At 52.0% G+C, this 18,029-nt stretch overlaps 1 protein-coding gene across 1 annotated transcript in view; it reads right to left on the bottom strand.

The window, feature by feature from the left end:
* Positions 1 to 17,272, bottom strand: part of TRIP4 (thyroid hormone receptor interactor 4) — a 29,244-nt gene extending 11,972 nt beyond the window's left edge. The window contains exons 1-11 of the mRNA XM_080351467.1: positions 17,167 to 17,272; positions 15,641 to 15,807; positions 14,801 to 14,937; positions 12,506 to 12,733; positions 11,952 to 12,030; positions 9,831 to 9,960; positions 9,536 to 9,751; positions 8,254 to 8,380; positions 7,354 to 7,541; positions 6,260 to 6,384; positions 5,428 to 5,519 (exon numbers count right to left, since the gene is read on the bottom strand). Coding sequence (XP_080207593.1) covers positions 5,428 to 5,519; positions 6,260 to 6,384; positions 7,354 to 7,541; positions 8,254 to 8,380; positions 9,536 to 9,751; positions 9,831 to 9,960; positions 11,952 to 12,030; positions 12,506 to 12,733; positions 14,801 to 14,937; positions 15,641 to 15,807; positions 17,167 to 17,252 — 1,575 coding nt within the window. The 5' untranslated portion in view covers positions 17,253 to 17,272. The remainder of the gene's footprint in view (positions 1 to 5,427; positions 5,520 to 6,259; positions 6,385 to 7,353; positions 7,542 to 8,253; positions 8,381 to 9,535; positions 9,752 to 9,830; positions 9,961 to 11,951; positions 12,031 to 12,505; positions 12,734 to 14,800; positions 14,938 to 15,640; positions 15,808 to 17,166) is intronic.
* Positions 17,273 to 18,029: the final 757 nt, after the last annotated feature.

The following is an 18,029-nucleotide window of genomic DNA, read 5'->3' as shown; positions in this document are numbered from 1 at the left end:
AGGAAAGCGGAAGCAAGCGGAGTCCTTGGGCGCTCCTACCTTTGCTGCGGTGGTTTTATTCTGCTGTGGTTTTATTCCACGGCCAGCAGGTCCCCCATCATTTGGGGACATCAACCAAAGGGTGGTCACAGCTCAACCTGAGCAGCAGCCAAGCTCCAGGTCAATTCGATCTAATGCTCGGTTTCAGGATTAATAAAAAACAACACCAAGAAGGCAGCAACTGTCGTAAGTGACCACATTTGAAAGGAGAAAAATCCACCTCACAGATCAGCGTGGAGATGGTAGCAGAGGCTAAGTCCACAGTCATCATTAATTAAGTCATATGCTTCAGCCTTGGCTTCGTTTTTTCCCCTGGGTCTGGGAAAGCAGAGGAGAGGGCAAGCTCGCCTCTATCATTCGATTCCTTTGGCATGTTAATGCATTCCTAAATTAATCATCATCAAGTGACAATCTCTCCTTCATCTTAACAGCCCGAGCGGTGGCCTCGGAAAACCTGCTGGCTCAGGCGAGGCAGCTGGAGCCTCCGCGGGGTCTCCGCTGGAAACCAAAGCGCTTCGCGTCGGCAAAAACTCCCCCGTGTTTTATCGGCTCTAATCCGAACCAGCTGCTCCGCGCCGCTCCCAAAACCACCAACCGGGGGGGATCGGTGCGGCGAGGAACCGAAAAAAGAGATGCGGCAGCCCCGGGTCCCCGCAAACCACACCTGATACCGCCCGGGAGATAAATGTGGCTTCGGGGAACTCGGGGACCTGCCAAGTTCAAAGGCCTTGCACTGGTTGGCAATCATGAGCAGCCCCCCAGATGGCTGTGGGAGGAGGGTGAGCTGATTTAGCCCTCAAAATCCTGCAGGAAAGAGGGGCAGGAACAAAACCTCAGGATTGAGGAGGTAAATCTGAAATGTGGGGAGCGAGCGGAGGCGCCAGGGCAGCCCCAGCGCCGCACGAACCAGCCAGGAAACCTCTCCTTTGGGGACACGGTCCTCGTAAAAAGTCTTGATGTATTAACATGTTCTTTGAAGCGCACGTCAATGCACATGTTTGTGTTCCTCCCTCTCATTAACTTCTCTCTTAGGAAAACATGACCAGTGGGCTATTGTTCCTTTCTTTGGAGATAATCTCAACAGGCATCTTCTGCAGTCTAAATATAGACAATTTCTACCCTTCTCCTGCGCTCCTGTTTGAGAATTTAAAGAGAGTTCTGGATGCTTGGTGCCCAAGCCTCATTTTTTCTTGCTGTTATTTTCACCGGGGTGGGCAAAAGATTAAATGCAAATATCCTGAGAAGGAAAGACGAAGCCTATTGAAATGATAGTCGCAGTCTCGTGGCACAAAAATAGCTTAGACGTGTTCCCTTGTGCAGATTTAGGACACTAAGTGATCGCCTAGAAATGAAAAATAAACACTTTACTCCCGTCAAACATAATTACCCAATATTTCAAGCCGAGATAATAGCTCCATCTCGAAACCGGTGTGTGTGCACGCTTGCATTCAAAATAAGTCCAAACACACCTATCAACGACTAAAATAGCGGCGGCGGAAATGTTCCTTTTTTCCAGGTGAAGTAATAGTCTCTCGGATCAAAGTCGTCAGCAAAACGAACGCGGGATTCGGAGCGCGTTAAAGCGGCGTAAATGGGAATAGTTCCCATTGCTTGAGCCCCTCGCCAGCCCCAGCGAGCGCGGCTGAAGTCACCGACACCTCGCGCGGGGAACGAGAAGCAAAAGCGGCTCCGCATTCTGCTCGAGGTGCCGGTGACGTCAGCCCGGGGCGAGGAAAAGCCGCCGTCAACGCTCACATCTCGACGGGGAGGGCAGAAAAATCAAACCCCACCAATTTGCAGGTCGCCTTTAGCGCGGTAACAAAGGGACCGTTGTGGCGTGAGCAGGGTTTTTTGGGTGGCTGCCACGGAGAGAAGGAAATGAGCCCAGAACGAGGTGCGAGATGTGCAAAGCTCCGCTGGAAATATTGAGATGGAGAGCGACGCGGAGGGAGCTCCGGGTACCGCAACCATGCGCTGAATTCGGAAACAGCTTTTGCTGCGATCAAACCAGGTGACACTTGATACCCGGGCTGGACTTTCCTACCTGATAGTAACTCCTGCTCCCAGAGCGGCTTCGATCCAAAGCTCGCAGCTTGGAGCAGTACAACGAGGCGCAAAGAAGCTCTGCCGGGGAACTACAGCTTTATTTTCCACGTGGGAAAGAGACCCAGGGGAACGGATTAAAGCCATTCACGCAATTAGCGGCACAGCCGAGATTAGGGCGATGTCATCTGACGTGCCGCTGATTCTAATCGCGAGGACGTCCCTTCTCGGCTTCTCCGCCGCGACCACAGGTCCTGCTGTCATCGCTTCTCCTGACGATCCACAAACCACTTCAAACACATACATCGGTCTTTGAATGCTCTACATGGGGCAGAGCTGCGAGACTGACCCCTCCAAAGGGACCACAATGGGCCAGACTTACCAATAACGCAGCTAAATAGCCAGTCCCTGATAATAAGAGAAGCTCGTGGGGCAGGGTCTGAGTCTGCTGGTGCAGTGAAATGGGGCATCGCTGCCTGATTTGGGGTTTTTTGAGCACAAGTTTAAAATATATATATATATATTAAATGAGGATAACAATAGAAAAATACCAGCAGGGTGCCACTAACATCTTCATTAGCAACCTGAGAGAGGATGCGACCAGCGAGGAAATTAAATCTGCAGACGGTACTGAACAGGGAGAGGGTGACAGCATCAAAAGGACCGCGAAATAATAGAAAAGCCACAGGAGGGACAGACCAGGAAGAATCTCCCTTGGTCACAAGAGTCAACACAAACTTCGCGGCTGCTGGAAACGGCAGAACCACCATCAAAAGCCAAAGAGCACGTCAGGGAACTACTGCACCTTGGGGCGGTGGGTATAACCCGCAAACGGGGCTTGTGAAATGACTGATTCCGGATAACGCAGACGCTTCAAGTGGGAGCTGAGAGGAGGAAGGTGTGAGACAAAGCGCAGCGCCCAAAGAGACCTCGGCGGTGGCTTCACCTCCGACAGCCTCTCCTGCTGCATCGCATTAATTACCCACGAATATCCTGCGGATATTTCGAAATATACCACGTTCTTTGCACGCCATAAGTGGTGAAAACTCATCTTCCTTTCCCTGTCCCCCCGAAGCGAGGGGGAATCTTTGTACAGCAAGAAACGGGCGGATTACGCTGCTGATGAACCTGGGCTGAATCACCAGCCTGAGCAACAGGGATTTCCTACTCCCAGCCACATCCAAGCCGAGTTTCTGCGCTGGCGCTGCACGTTTTCCTCACCTTGCTAGCACTCGCAATTAAATTAAGCTCAGCTTCCTTCAGACGCGCTCACTGCTCATCACAATCCGCAAAAACACACGTTTCCTCATAAAGCAGCTTCAGAAGGATGCTCAGACCTCTGAATTCAATCTTAGCAGCTAGGGAAATGAACACTGCGTAAAGCAGTCCTGGGGAAAAAATGGACAAAACCATTGTAAAAAGGCAACATATTAGGAATTCTAAAGAGTTTGCAATACAGAAGCAGCAAAAGGGCAGCGAAATATGAAGTGCCGTGGCATGGCGGTGTTGAGAAGAGAGGAACATCTCTCACTGGCACGTCTGGTCACGGTGCTCCTGGAGTATTCTGCTCTTCCCCCAGCGCCTCTGCGGCCGAGCAACGCGGGAGGAATTTACAGACAACATCACTCACTGGGGGGCTCCTCCATGGGAAGATTAAAAGCTTGTTATCTACAGCTCAACTTCCTGATCGTAAGGAGCTGTCGCAGCCATTTTACCAAGGCCTGAAGAACACAAGGACGAGGAGGAATTGCTGGAGAGAGAAAAGTACTCGCGAGAGACCACGATGTATTTCCCACGTTATAGACAGAAGGATGAGAATCTCCATTCAAGACCAAACTGCAAAGCAGCAGATGCTACAGGAGAAAAACCCATCACTGGCCCCAGTGTCCTTTCCTCTTTGCCCTCCCAAGGCTCATTCCCCTACAAAGCCCAACGCTCCTGCAGATTTCTGTGTGTTCCAGTCCCAAAGCTCCCTCTGCTGCTCGTACTTCCAACCTCTCCCCCTTCCGCCCGCGACTGAGACACAATCTCATCAGAAATATTCTCTTCACCTCTAGTTTCCAGGCATTTCCCTCTAGCAAAACATCTCACAGGCTCCATGAGTTAATATTATTAACAAAACCCACCACTCTGGATTTTTGGGCGCAGAGGTGGGCGCAGCATCGGCGCTCAGACCTCAGGAGGTCTCCAGCAAAGCGAGGTGGACGCGGTTCAGCTGAGGTTGCTCATGGCTTTGTCTTGATCACAACTGCTCTGGGCAGCGCTCAACCGTCCTCCCAGGGAATATTTTCCTTAAGTCACACTGAAACCTTCCCTTTCAATTTATGACCCTCCTGCTATGTATGACACCAAAGAGCCTGGCTCTGTCTCTCTGTAATACGCAATATTCACCTTTCTCTAAGGATCAGCGTCCTCTCCTCATCTCCACCGCCTCCCCACGGCAAGGACGGCTCACAGAGACATCTGGCAGCTCTCAGCACATCTGGGTGCACATCGGCACCCACCGACTCGTAGGGGTTGAGATTTCACAGGAGATTCCTGCGTCGACCCCCATTCCCTGCAGGTCTCCCTCCTTCTCGAACCACGAGATCTTGCCAGCGAAGCCTCAGGCAAAGAAAATCCCAGTAGCTCAACCTGATGTGTCCCTGGCCTCCAGCTCACCTGCCACATTCACAAAAAGGCCTATTAAACGTCCTTTGGGAGCCTTAATCCACTGTAATCTCCAGCTGCTCTCCAAAAGCGGCCAAACGGGTACGTGATCCCTCCTAATCCAGAGCCCACCATGCAACGGGAAGATCAGTTATACCCAGCGGTAGCAAAATATTGCTGCCTGCCCGGGCAAAACTCAGAGCAATCCTTTCTATCGGCGCTCCGGGAAGTTTCAAGAGAAATCAGCGCTTCGGAAGTCACCCTGAGGTAAGATGTACGCTCCCGATTTTGCCAAACGAGGATGAAAACCAAAAATCCAACGTTAAGGTTGCTGTTTTGCGCCGCCCAGCACGGCTGCAGCGTCCTGGCACACGTCCATCTGCGTCGGTTTAATGAAGCAGGTGTGAGTCCTCCTTGAAAAGAGTTTCAGTGTACATGAGAAACCAGCTCCAACCAAACCCCCTCGCTGTGGGGGATGGATTCAGGCTGTATTAGCCCACCGCTCCCTTCCACCGCTGCCTAGATGCGTTTTCTCAATATATTTGATTTCTAGATGTACAAGTCACAACTTCTCCCATCACGGCCGCAAATCTCTGTTCGGCATCCGCTCCGGAACATCTCACAGAGGCGAATTACGCAACTTTAAAGCTTAAAAAGCTAACGCAAAGCTCCTGCAGGTTTATTTGCTGTACTCACCTGCTCGTGAAACTGCTCTTGCGATAAACAGTCGGTCACGTCCACACAGCCCAGGAGGCATCCTGAGGGATAATCGCTTGGGAATTCCACATCTGCACGAAAAGAGATCTCTCTGAAGGCCGTGCAGGTCCCCACGCACAGCTGGGGCTTCTGACCCCCGTGCCCTCCCCTCCGCTCCACACACTTCTAATTCTTGAGGCGCAAGAAAACACACAGTGACTTTAACACCCTGTCGTTGTTTTTCTCAGCACAGGATATTGGCCGTGACAGAAGTAAGGTTGGGAGATTTAATTCCATATCCACAGAGGAACACACAGCACAGGAAAAGCCCCTTGCCCTGCCGAGGGAGCTGACAGTCCTGCTGGGTGACATTTAAGCCGAGTGACACGGCACAAACAGGCGGGCGGTGCAGCCACCAGCGTCCTCCCACCCACCCAGAGAATAAACACCTTCCCGAGAACCTGCAGCTTTTCCATTCCGATTCCGGTCGGAATATATGAAAATCCTTTGACACCACCGCAATCAGGCTGAAGCACAAGCTGCTTTACACGCTCAACGGCTTGTTGCTCGAGCCGAGGATAAAACCAAGTCCTTCACTGTCAAAAGCTATCGCAGAAATCAGGTGTTTGTGCTCAGAGTACGTGACCACCTAAAGGACGGAGTTCCAATCTGCCACCGGCTGGCGAAACGCAGCGAGGATGAAGAGGATTTCAAGAGCAGAAGGTTGAAAAGCGAAGCAGTAATAACCGCTCAGCAGAGAGGGCTTCCTGCCACTGCTCATTACAGGGCTCAGTGTAGCAAATAACACCAAGATGCAAGGAGAGGAGCTCACCTTTGCGGAGCAGCATTCGGTAGGTGGCCTGCAGTTCAGAGATGTCCTGAGGGGAAGGTCTTTTAGCGGTGGCTGCGATCCATAACCGCCCTCTGTGAGACGTGTACCAGGTCCTGCCCTCCACCCTGGAGAACAAAGGAGAATTTAGACCTTAAATTTCAGCAGAAATCACCCACATGGACAGATTTTACAACGGAACGTTTCCCTCCGCTTTGCCCTGACTATTGAAACTCGAACAACGTGTCAGCGCTACGGAGAAAAGCTGAGACAGGTGAGAATAACACCACAAGCAGAGCGTGGCCTCACCGCAAAAAAGACATCAATCCCCGGCCAGGACAGCAGGACCTGGACACATGTGGAGGACAATCTGCTCACACCATTCCCTCACAAGCTCAAAAAGTCACACACAATAAGTGTGTCATCGAGGGAGTCATCACGGACCACACACAGGCACAGGGTGGTCAGTAGTTGCGGCTCCTGAGGATCCCAGAGCACCTGGATGCAGAATCCGGACACGTTAATGTTTCTAGCATCTTTAGCTTGGGAAGTGCAAAAGCTTTGCTCTCTTAAATGAAAAGTTCTGTGAAGGGAAGAGGGAAAAAAAAGGCTAAAGGAGATTCTTTGTTCTGCGATAAAAAGGTGAATTAACGTGCCTGGGATGCTGGGCAGAAGGAGCTTCTCTTTGTAACCTGATTCCAAGCCCAGAGGGGGAAGGTAGCGGCAAGGGGTGTGTGCATGGGGTTGTTTCTTTAAACAAAGCCACCGCTGGCTTCTTTTTGACAGACAAAAAGCACATATTTCACATTTTCCGCTTATTTGCCTTTCCAATTCTAGAAAGCTATGCTGTGACTGTGCCGCAGAAATCTCGGCCTCTCGCTCCATTTAACCAATGTGAAGAAACTTGCACCTTCCAAACCCCAAAATAACTGATTCTCAGCCCATCAGTCCGCCGGATGAGGAAGCACGGCTGCCAAACCTGGAGCTACCAGCAGCTTGTCCAAAGCACAAAGGCCCCTCAGGAACACAAAACTTTCCACCTCACCTACGAAGTAAGAGCTGAGCAGGATACCTGAGGGTTCAGACCAGCCCTTTACCTTTTGATTCCCCTGACGAGCAGGGACGCCCAAGGCTGGTGCAGGCTGAGGCACCAGCCGTCGTCAGAGATCTCCTGCAGCTCTCGGTCCTGGATCCGCAACCTGCTCCGCTCAGGGCCGGGCTGGTCCCCACCGTCCAGCGCCGGGAGACTTTTCCTGGGTGGCAGCACACCCGTTTGGTCCACCCACTTCAGCGTGTCCAAAAGAAAAGAGAAAAGCGTTAGCACCTCTGTAGGAACGACGTAAATTGAGTGCAGGTCCTATTTGAAGTTTTACTTCATTCAAGGGCAGGGGTATTGCTCTTTTGGGGACCAGCTTCACGTGCCGTGCTCGGGCAGGAGGAAAACCAAGGTGGTGCTCTGCCCTGCGCAGCGTTTCCTTTCTATGCATCACAGCTGAACCATGGATTTAAAAAATAAATCTACCTGCTGGCATTTCAGAGCATTCACAGGAAGACACAGTTTTCAAAACATATTTACAACGATCAACACTCAAAACAGGGAAACATCCAACCCCCAAATGCTTAGTAGGCACCAAGCAACCCACGACTGAAGGGGAATTGGAGGGTAGAGATGATGCCCTTTGCAAATTGAAAACCTGGCAGCAAAGGCTTCATAAAGAGCTGAAAAAGTGACACAGCCTTAGGCTGATTCACAGAAATTCTTGCGAGTTCCTGAAGATGAGAGGCAGGAGACTAAAAACCAGATAAATCAGCTCCCAAGAGCAGGGAATAGAGCAGGGCATCGGTAAAGCTTCTGGCCCCAGCTCAGAGGGTTAATGACGATCTCTCAGACATGGAGGAGGACAGAGGCACTACAAACATGCTAGATACACAGTGCTTAAGCTCAGCTCTTCAACGTTAGTCCTTACTCTGGTATAAACCATTCAACCTGTACTGACCAAAGGAGCAGGCTGAAGAAGACGGGGATTCACCAAAACACCAGAATTCAGTGTCGTCTTTGCTTCCGGGCTCCCCGCTGCCTTGCTCAGTGTGCCACAGTTAATGGCTTCGATGGTTTCATCCAGCCTGCAAAGCACAAACGAGAGGCGTGAAAATCCCCTGCTCCCCCTGGCAACATCCCCCTGTTCCCCACACGCACATTTCTGAGCCAAGGCGTCTTATCACCACCTCTCCTGGCCAAACGATTTCCTCGCTCGCTCCGATTTCTAATTGGAGCAGTTAAATCTACCACAGAAACTCAGCCTGCTTTGAATTTGAGACGAATGCGTTCTGTTGAGATCGGCATTCCACAGCATCTCTTTTCAGGGTGGCTTTATCTTTAACAGACATGCCAGCTATCGAAACCCCACGCAAACCTTGCTCAGCTGGGATTCCGAGGGGGTCTCAGCAGAGCTGTGCTGGAAGAGATGATGTGCTGCAAGCCAAAAAAAACCCTCACAGAGTCACAGAATGTGACGGGTTGGAAGGGCCCTGGAAAGCTCATCCAGTGCAATCCCCCCATGGAGCAGGAACACCCAGATGAGGTTACACAGGAAGGTGTCCAGGCAGGTTGGAATGTCTGCACAGAAGGAGACTCCACAACCCCCCTGGGCAGCCTGGGCCAGGCTCTGACACCCTCACCCCAACACGTTGCTTCTCAGATTTCAGTGGAACCTCCTGTGTTCCAGTTTGCACCCATTGCCCCTTGTCCTGTCACTGGTTGAAGAGCCTGGCTCCATCCTCCTGACACTGCCCCTTTCCATATTGATCCCCAGGAATGAGTCCCCCCTCAGTGTCCTCTTGTCCAGCTCCAGAGCCCCAGCTCCCTCAGCCTTTCCTCACACGGGAGATGCTCCACTCCCTGCAGCATCTTGGTGGCTGCGCTGGACTCTCTCCAGCAGTTCCCTGTCCTGCTGGAACTGAGGGGCCACAACTGGACACAAGATTCCAGGTGTGGTCTCCCCAGGGCAGAGCAGAGAGGCAGGAGAACCTCTCTGACCTACTGACCACCCCCTTCTAACCCACCCCAGGTCCCATTGGCTTCCTGGCCACAAGGGCCCAGTGCTGGCTCTTGGTCACCCTGCTGTCCTCAGGACCCTCAAGGAAGAAAATGACATAAAACTGCACCCTAACATCAGAGGCGCGTTTCAAGGGATCCGCTTGCTCTCTTACACCTGCTCCTCCCCATTCAGCCCGTGCGGATTTCCTGCCGCGTGCCCCGGCACTGCGGTTCTCACTCACTTGCTGTGGTACTCGGCCATGCTGGTGTCCTCCTCCAGGACCTGCCGGCCGGCGAAGTCGATGGTGACTTTTCTGGCGAGGCGGGAGGCGTGCCGCAGCTCCCGCAGCTCCCGCTCCCTCCTCTGCAGAGCCTCCCGCTCCTGCTTCGACAGCCACTGGTTGGAGTCCGTGGCAAAGTAATCAGATTCATCATCAATGACCTGGGTTCGACGCACACTGCGAGATACAACAAAGGTGACTTATCCCGCCAGGTCATTGATGCTGTTTCAGGAGCGTCTCCCAGCTCGTGTCTTACCTCGTCCTGTCAAATTCCAACAACTTGTCTTTGTGTTTCACGGCCATCTCCAGGCCCGCTTTAAGCCGTGCTTCTTGGCGAGGCAGCAAGTCTTTGCTTACGGCGTCCAAATTCCCCGAACTCTCAGCGCCTGCGAGAGAAAACAAATCACAGCTCAACAGGCAGTCATTTCAAGCCCAGCCTTGCTGGGCCCGGCTGCAGAAATCCCTCCTAAAACAAACACCATCCATGGAACCTTGCACCAGTTCAGGACCTTTCCAAACCAGGTTTAGCCCTGATTTTGCCTCTAGTCCCTTTGACAAACTCCTTCCTCCAAGAAGGAAGCATTTAAACACTACAGTGACAATGCGTTGAGAGAGAAGGTCTTGCTCTTCAGTTCTCCACCCCTCCCAACAATTTGGGCTGTTTAAATTCTGCCCATCACCAGCCGCAGGCCCCGCGTCCCCTCCTGAAAGCCAAATTCTCTCCCGAGTGTTGTTAGCTCCACAACGAGACTCTTGGTCACACTAAATGACCCACAGGTGCCAGTTCCAGAGCAAACCGTGCAGCTGCCACTGGAGCCTTTCGCAAGCAAAATCCTCCCCCACACACCTCAGCGGGTTTTGCAGACCATTTGTTAGAGATGCAGAAATCAATTCCCAGCAGCCATCTCTTCTTCATCACCATTTCTGGCCAGGAGCCAAAACCCAACCAAACAAAGGGAGGGGGGAACAAAAACCAAGCGTGTTCGCATCAAAGCCACAATGGAACAAACCGATGAATTTCGCAGCAGACATCACACAGGCTAATGCTTTTATTTTGAGGAAACACAAAGCCTGTATTTCCCTGTCATCGCTGATCCAGTTTTTCACTCCCAAGACAAATAATTACCCGCATTTCAGCTTTTTCCTGCATGGATAAGGCTGATAAAATGGGGAAGAAAACGGGATTCTGAAGTATAGCAGGATCTATAAGGGAAGATTATAACCAGACCAACTCCATGATCTGTTGCTCTCAAGGACTTACAGGACCTCCCGCCATCTCAGCAGCTCTAAAGAGAAGTTGACATCGAGACCCAGAGTAAATATTTTCCCAGTTCTTCAGCAAAGTGTGTTTTTCAACCAAGAACACTGTGACCTTGGCTGTGTTTCAGCTACACTCAGACAAACAGGTCCTCGCTGGGAGACTGGGTATTATTTCTTCTTGCTTTCCTTGGCTCTGTTCCTATTTTTAGCTCCCGAGATAAGTGTTAGACAAGAAGAGCCATTAGAAAATATTCCCCAGCACCTCTGCAGACCCAGCAAATCAGCCGGCAACACATCATCATTCCACAGGAGCCTTGTCCTCATTTTCAAAGACTGCTACGGCGATCCAGTCCCTGTCATTGATTGAGAAATGCCTAACAAGTAGCCCCGGGGCCTCTGGGTAAGGACAATACCCGCTGCCATTTGACGCACAGAGTTGTCACCTCTGTGGAAGCCCAGAAACGCTGGCGAGCGCTCGCAGAGGGGACACAACGTCCTTTGATCGCCCACCACGGCCAGCGTGCAGCAACCGGGGCAAGAAAGCCTGAAGTAAATAAACTTCACAAACTGTCCTGGCAGTTTACAGCCCAGAGAAACATCCAGGTGTCCGCTCCCAAGTGGGAATTACCATTAGGCTTTGCCAGCAGCTCTTTATGATGTGGATGAATCACAGAAGCGTTTTGGTTGGAAAAGACCTTTAAGATCGAGTCCAACCACTACCCACCCCTGGCACTGCCCCATGTCTCTGAGAACCTTGTCTAAAAGCCTTTTAAACCCCTCCAGGGATGGTGACTCCAGCACTGCCCTGGGCAGCCTGTTCCAATGCCCCACAGCCCTTTGGGGAAGAAATTGTTCCCAGATCCAACCTCAACCTCCCCTGGCGCAACTTGAGGCCGTTTCCTCTGGTCCTGGCGCTTGTTCCTGGGGAGCAGAGCCCGACCCCCTCCATGCGACAATATCCTTCACCAGCTTCGTTGCTTTTCTCTGAATGGATCTGGACATTCTGGACACGCACAATCTCACCCCTACACGGTTTCAAGGCGAGCGTAGCACAGGGCTCCTGCTGTTGCGCTACTGATTTGATTCGTTATATTACAGGTACCTAATTGCTACTGACCCGCCATGAGCTTCTTCAGCAACTTCTGGCTCTTGTTCGAGTCCCGTTGGAGAATGTCCTGCTCTTCTTTAGTGCACACCTAAGGAGGAAAATGAGGACTTAGGAAGGATCTTGAGCAGCTTCAGAGCCTCAGTCAACAGCTCAAAGTGAACTGTTTAAAAAGGCCAGGACAGTCCACACCTCCTTCCCTTTGGTGTTATTTATGCAGGGAGAATCTTGAAAGCCCGTTCTTTATTCATGAGAACTGTACAGTTTGGTGTTTCTTGGTGCTGTGGGTGAGCACGTTGCTACATGACCTCAAACTGCACTCAGAACCTCCCCAAGCAGCTGAACAACGCTTAGCGCAGAGATCCTCTCTCAGTTGGCCACTTCGAGTTAAACAAATCTTTACAAACAGCAACAGATCTGATTTTAAACATTTTCTTCACCCAACCAATCTTTTCCTCCATCTCTGCTAGAGGAATCTTGATCTCGATAGGCTAATTCAGCCTCAAAGCGCGAAGCGAACCACGTCACGCTCTAGCGTGGCAAATCAAAACCGCCGCGTTACTCACCAGAGAACCACAGAACAAGCAGGGCCCGGAGCCCTCCTGCTCGCACACGATGCGCCCGCAAACCAGGCAGTTGTTGACGAGCTTGTGCTTCTGGCCCAGGCACTCGCAGGCGTGACGCCCGGGGATCAGCACGGCCAGCTTGTCCTGCCCCTCCTTGGTGTACAGGCTGACAAATTTGGGCTTCTTCTTGGAGGAATTGCTGCTGCCCACGCTGCTGCTCTCCTGTGCCTGAGAAGCAACAAATTCAACAAACAAACTGTACTCATGCTGCAACCCCAGCAGCAAAGGGAAACACCGACCCTTGAGCAGGCTGGGAGACTCAGACCCGCGTTATTCCGCCTAGCTGCAGCGAGACTTGGCCCAGAACCCTGATTAAACGGAAAGACAAGCTTAGGCCTGCCAGAAAACCTCCGAGGAATCTAAACAAAGCAAGAACATCAGGATGTTGCTGATCCACTTGACGTGTGCTGACTCTGAAAGCTAAAACCGCTTGGCAGGCGCGCTGCCCGTCCTCCAGACCCAGTTCTCAACCCACGTGTATTTAACAGCTTCCAACAGCAGCTCAGCGACGCCCCGATTGATTTTCAAGGGCCACCGAGGTTTGAGTAACCCCCTGTTCGTAAATCTGAAGTCCTGTGCGCCTGTCCCCGCAAACAGCTGGTGGCGGCAGGACCTCTGGGCTCACAGTCACCTCAGATTTTGTTTTCCACACACTGCGTGTTCAAATATTCAGCTGTGATGTAAATTCTTCTCATTAAATGACGTGGCATCGGTGAATCTGAGATTCACCTCTCTGAGTTTCGATCAGAGACTGCACTAGGGGCAGGGATTAAACTTCAGGTCAGGCTCAAGTAGAGAAACTCTGATCAGAAACAAAGCAAGATTAATTGAGATGATGGCTGGATTAATAATCTAACAGTGGAACTCTGCGTTTTCTCCCTCAAACCTTACACTTTGATCGATGAAACAAAGGGTTTCTCCTCCCACTTGACGTCTCCAGCACGTACCAGATGAGAAGTGAATTGTTGAGAAGCTAATTGCAGGAATTAATTACAGCACAAAGCTCCCGCTTTTCCCTTTTTTCTCTGCATCAGGACACCTCTTGCCTGGACTCTTTTTCCCTGCTCTGCTCTCAACGGTGTTTCCAGTCCCCTCCACTTCTGCCCAACTGGTTTTACTGCCACATCCAGATCCAAACAGCATATTTAGGAAAAAATTAAACACATAAAGCAAACTTTGGCACAGCTTGCTCGCTTTTCTTTTTAATTAGCTCAAAAGACAACCACAAGACAATGGAACACCGCTGTCCTTTTTCAACCCCCAGCTCAAAACCTGTGTTTTTTTAACCTTTCATACAAACACTTCTACAAATGTTTTGAGCATTTACAGCTTTCTTGCTACAAAACCCTCAGTGGAAAAACATAACTTCAGGTTCCACCGTTTATTCCCACTGACTGTGGGAAACAGTTCTGCTGGCTAGAGAACAAATCTGCTGCATAAAACAGCCCTATGGCCGCGTGCTGCTTGAAAAGAGCAGCGTTTCCTGGGGTTTAGCATTTCTATGCTCGTATTTCACAGTTTCTTCCATCGCAGCTCAGACTGTTTAGGAACACCGCAAAATAATTTCCACACAAAACGGAACAGGGGAGGCCGAGGGCCAAACCGGAGCTGCTGTTGTGGGAAACAGGCGCTCACTGCAGCGCTCAGACTCCTCGCTCTAGTGCCCAAGGATTCCCCTCGGAAGCAGCCTGAAATATTTCATTGACCAATTAAGGCTTTCTGCAGCAGGACTGAGGAGTTTGAAATACAGCAAGAAGGAATGTTCTGCCCACTTAGTGGCTTCCTTAATCCCTCAACCTTCACAGCTCTGCTTTAAAGAAACACATTTGTCACTAATTACAGCATCGATTTCCATTGCCGCTTGTTCAGCCAGGCTTCTTGCGGCGGGAGTAAAATCCATTTTGACACAATCGCTACCTGATGATTATTTTACGTATATCTCACAGAAGCGGTGCTGTATATAAGACTGTCTTGTCACCTTTTTTTTTGGAGATGGACACAAGCTTAGAATCTTAGAAGCCAAAGCTTAGAAACACAAACACACTTTCAAGCGTATAACCTTCTCCATCAAGACTCCGATTAATGAAGGATTCGTATTTCCCAAAGCTCGTTTCCACTTTCCGATCACATCTTTGGCTGGAGCGTTTGATGTCACCTTTCCTCGCCACCCAAACTCAAAGCGTGTCCCCAGCACCAGCGACACGCAGCTCGCCCTCGTGCACCACACACACTCACCTTGGCCAGGTCCAGGGGAGTTTTCACTTCCTCCACAGGTGCACTTGGCTCAGCATACGCAGGCGTCTCCTGCTTGTTCCTTCCTTTGCGTTTACCCTTTTTCGCTTGGTCTCCAGCCCGAGGCACTTCTGAAGGCTCTGGAAGTGTGTGTAAGCACAAAGAAAGGCTGAGTAACTACCAGCAGGAGCAAGATCACAGAATCGTAGAATTGTTTTGGTTGGAAAATAACTTAAAGATCATTGAGTCCAACTGTTAACCCACCCCTGGCACTGCCCCATGTCCCTAAGAACCTCATGTCCGTGTGTCCAGCCCTCCAGGGATGGTGACCCCAGCACTGCCCTGGGCAGCCTGTTCCAATGCCCCACAGCCCTTTGGGGAAGAAATTGTTCCCCAGACCCAACCTCAGCCTCCCCTGGCGCAACTTGAGGCCGTTTCCTCTGGTCCTGGCGCTTGTTCCTGGGGAGCAGAGCCCGACCCCCCTGGCTCCAAGCTCCTTTCAGGCAGTTCAGAGATCAGAAGGTCTCCCCTCAGCTCCTGTTCTCCAGCTGAACCCCCAGGTCCCTCAGCCGCTCCCATCACACTTGTGCTCCAGCTCCGTTCCCTTCCCTCAACTCACTCCAGCACCTCAAGCCCTTTCTTGACATGAGGGGCCCAAAACTGAACACAGGATTCAAGGTGCAGCCTCATGTCCCTGAACTCTTACTTGGTAAATGAAAATGGGCTTTACACTGTCACAAAGAACAGAAATAGGATGAGTTGTGGGCATTCACGGCACATAATTATTTATAAACAGAATAACTGAGACAAGCTTATTTGAGACTTCTTCCCCATGGCACTCACCATCCTTTTTGCGGAACGCGGGCACAGGCTCGGACAGCAGCTGGGACGATTTCCGCCACCTGGCCAGAAGTTCTTCTACAAACTGACTCTTCTTCCCATCGGTCCCCTGAATGAGGTCAATGACGTACTCCCGGATCTCATCCTCATTTGTTATTGACAAGATGTACCTGTAAGAGGGCAGGACAGAGAAAAAATGGGTAAGGTGGCTTTTGTTCTGAGAAAACCAACAACCTAATCAGGTACGTATGGAATTTATCTCTCCAGATCAGGTTTCTGTAGAGACTACGGTAAGAGATGGGTTTATATGGGGCAAAAAATGGGCCTCTCATCATAAGAAGAACATCGAGGTACTGGAGAGAGTGCAGAGGAGGTGACGAAGCTGATGAGTGGCTGGAGCACAAGTGTGATGGGAGCGGCTGAGGGACCTGGGGGGTTCAGCTGGAGAACAGGAGCTGAGGGGAGACCTTCTGATCTCTGAACTGCCTGAAAGGAGCTTGGAGCCAGGGGGGTCGGGCTCTGCTCCCCAGGAACAAGCGCCAGGACCAGAGGAAACGGCCTCAAGTTGCGCCAGGGGAGGTTGAGGTTGGATGTGGGAACAATTTCTTCCCTAAAGGGCTGTGGGGCATTGAACAGGCTGCTCAGGGCAGTGCTGGGGTCACCAGCCCTGGAGGGCTGGACAGACGGACATGAGGTTCTCAGGACATGGGGCAGTGCCGAGGTGGGTTATGGTTGGACTCCATGATCCTGAGGGTCTCTTCCAACTGAAAAGATTCTGCGATTCCATGAGTCAAATTCCCAGACAAGTGCTTTGGGGAAACCCCGTGAAACAGTCAGACAGGCACTTTGGAAAAATTCTTTGTGTCTGTTTCAGTGAAAAGATAATGAGATACATTATCTTTCTCCTTCTGTTCCAGTATAGAGTGACACCCCCAAAACCCTCCCTCCAAATGCCAAAAAATGCACCGTGAGACTCCGGTTCTCACTGTGTCACATAAAACAAACAACAAAAAAAATAATAACCATGAACTAAAGAGCTTCTGCATAAACCCAAGGAGACAGCAGCGTGCCCTTAGAATTGTAGAACTGAAGCATTTCAGTTGGAAGAGACCCTCAGGATCATTGAATGCAACCACAACCCAACTCAAGCACTAACCCGTGTCCCTGAGAACCTCATCTAAACGCCTTTTCAACCCCTCCAGGGCTGGTGACTCCAGCACTGCCCTGGGCAGCCTGTTCCAATGCCCCACAGCCCTTTGGGGAAGAAATTGTTCCCCAGATCCAACCTCAACCTCCCCTGGCGCAACTTGAGGCCGTTTTCTTTCAAAGCCCCTCCCCACCCACCCACAACGGCCCCGTCCCGTCACGGGACACGTGTCCCCGGCACAGCCCCGTGCAAAGATCTCCCCCGTTTCCCCCCGTGTGGCTCCACGGGCTCTGGGGGACGCGGAGGCCGCGCAAGAAGCCACGGCGGCCGCGCCCCCGGAAAGAGGGACCCGGCGCAGGGTGCGGGTCCCCGGCCCGCTCACCTCACCACGTCCTCGTCCACGTCCAGCCCGAAGTCCCCGCGCAGGTGCTGCACGCACCAGGCGAGCAGCGCGCCGGGCGCCGCCATGGGCCGCGCGGGGGAACGGAAAGGGCCGCGCACCGCGCGCTGCGCCGGCACCGCCCCCCGGGCAACGCGGCCGCGGAAACTCCGTTCCGGGCTGTCCCCGCGGGAGCTGCCGGCGGGAGTAGAACCGTTCGGGTGGAAGGGACCTCGTCCTGCACAACCCCTGACATGAGCAGGGACACCTTCACCAGACCAGGGCGCTGAATGTCATAACAGAATCACAGAGTCACAGAACAATGTGAGGGGTTGAAGGGCCCTGGAAAGCTCATCCAGTGCAATCCCCCATGGAGCAGGAACACCCAGATGAGGTTACACAGGAAGGTGTCCAGGCGGGTTGGAATGTCTGCACAGAGGGAGACTCCACAACCCCCTGGGCAGCCTGGGCCAGGCTCTGCCACCCTCACCCCCAACAAGTTTCTGCTCATCTTTCAGTGGAACCTCCTGTGTTCCAGTTTGCACCCATTGCCCCTTGTCCTGTCACTGGTTGTCACCAGCAGAGCCTGGCTGCATCCTCCTGACACTGCCCCTTTCCATATTGATCCCCAGGAATGAGTCCCCCCTCAGTGTCCTCTTGTCCAGCTCCAGAGCCCCAGCTCCCTCAGCCTTTCCTCACACGGGAGATGCTCCACTCCCTGCAGCATCTTGGTGGCTGCGCTGGACTCTCTGCAGCAGTTCCCTGTCCTGCTGGAACTGAGGGGCCACAGCTGGACACAAGATTCCAGGTGTGGTCTCCCCAGGGCAGAGCAGAGGGGCAGGAGAACCTCTCTGACCTACTGACCA

Source organism: Nesoenas mayeri (assembly GCF_963082525.1).
Source record: "Nesoenas mayeri genome assembly, chromosome: 11".
Taxonomy (NCBI): domain Eukaryota; kingdom Metazoa; phylum Chordata; class Aves; order Columbiformes; family Columbidae; genus Nesoenas; species Nesoenas mayeri.
This window is presented reverse-complemented; position numbering and strand designations above follow the sequence as displayed.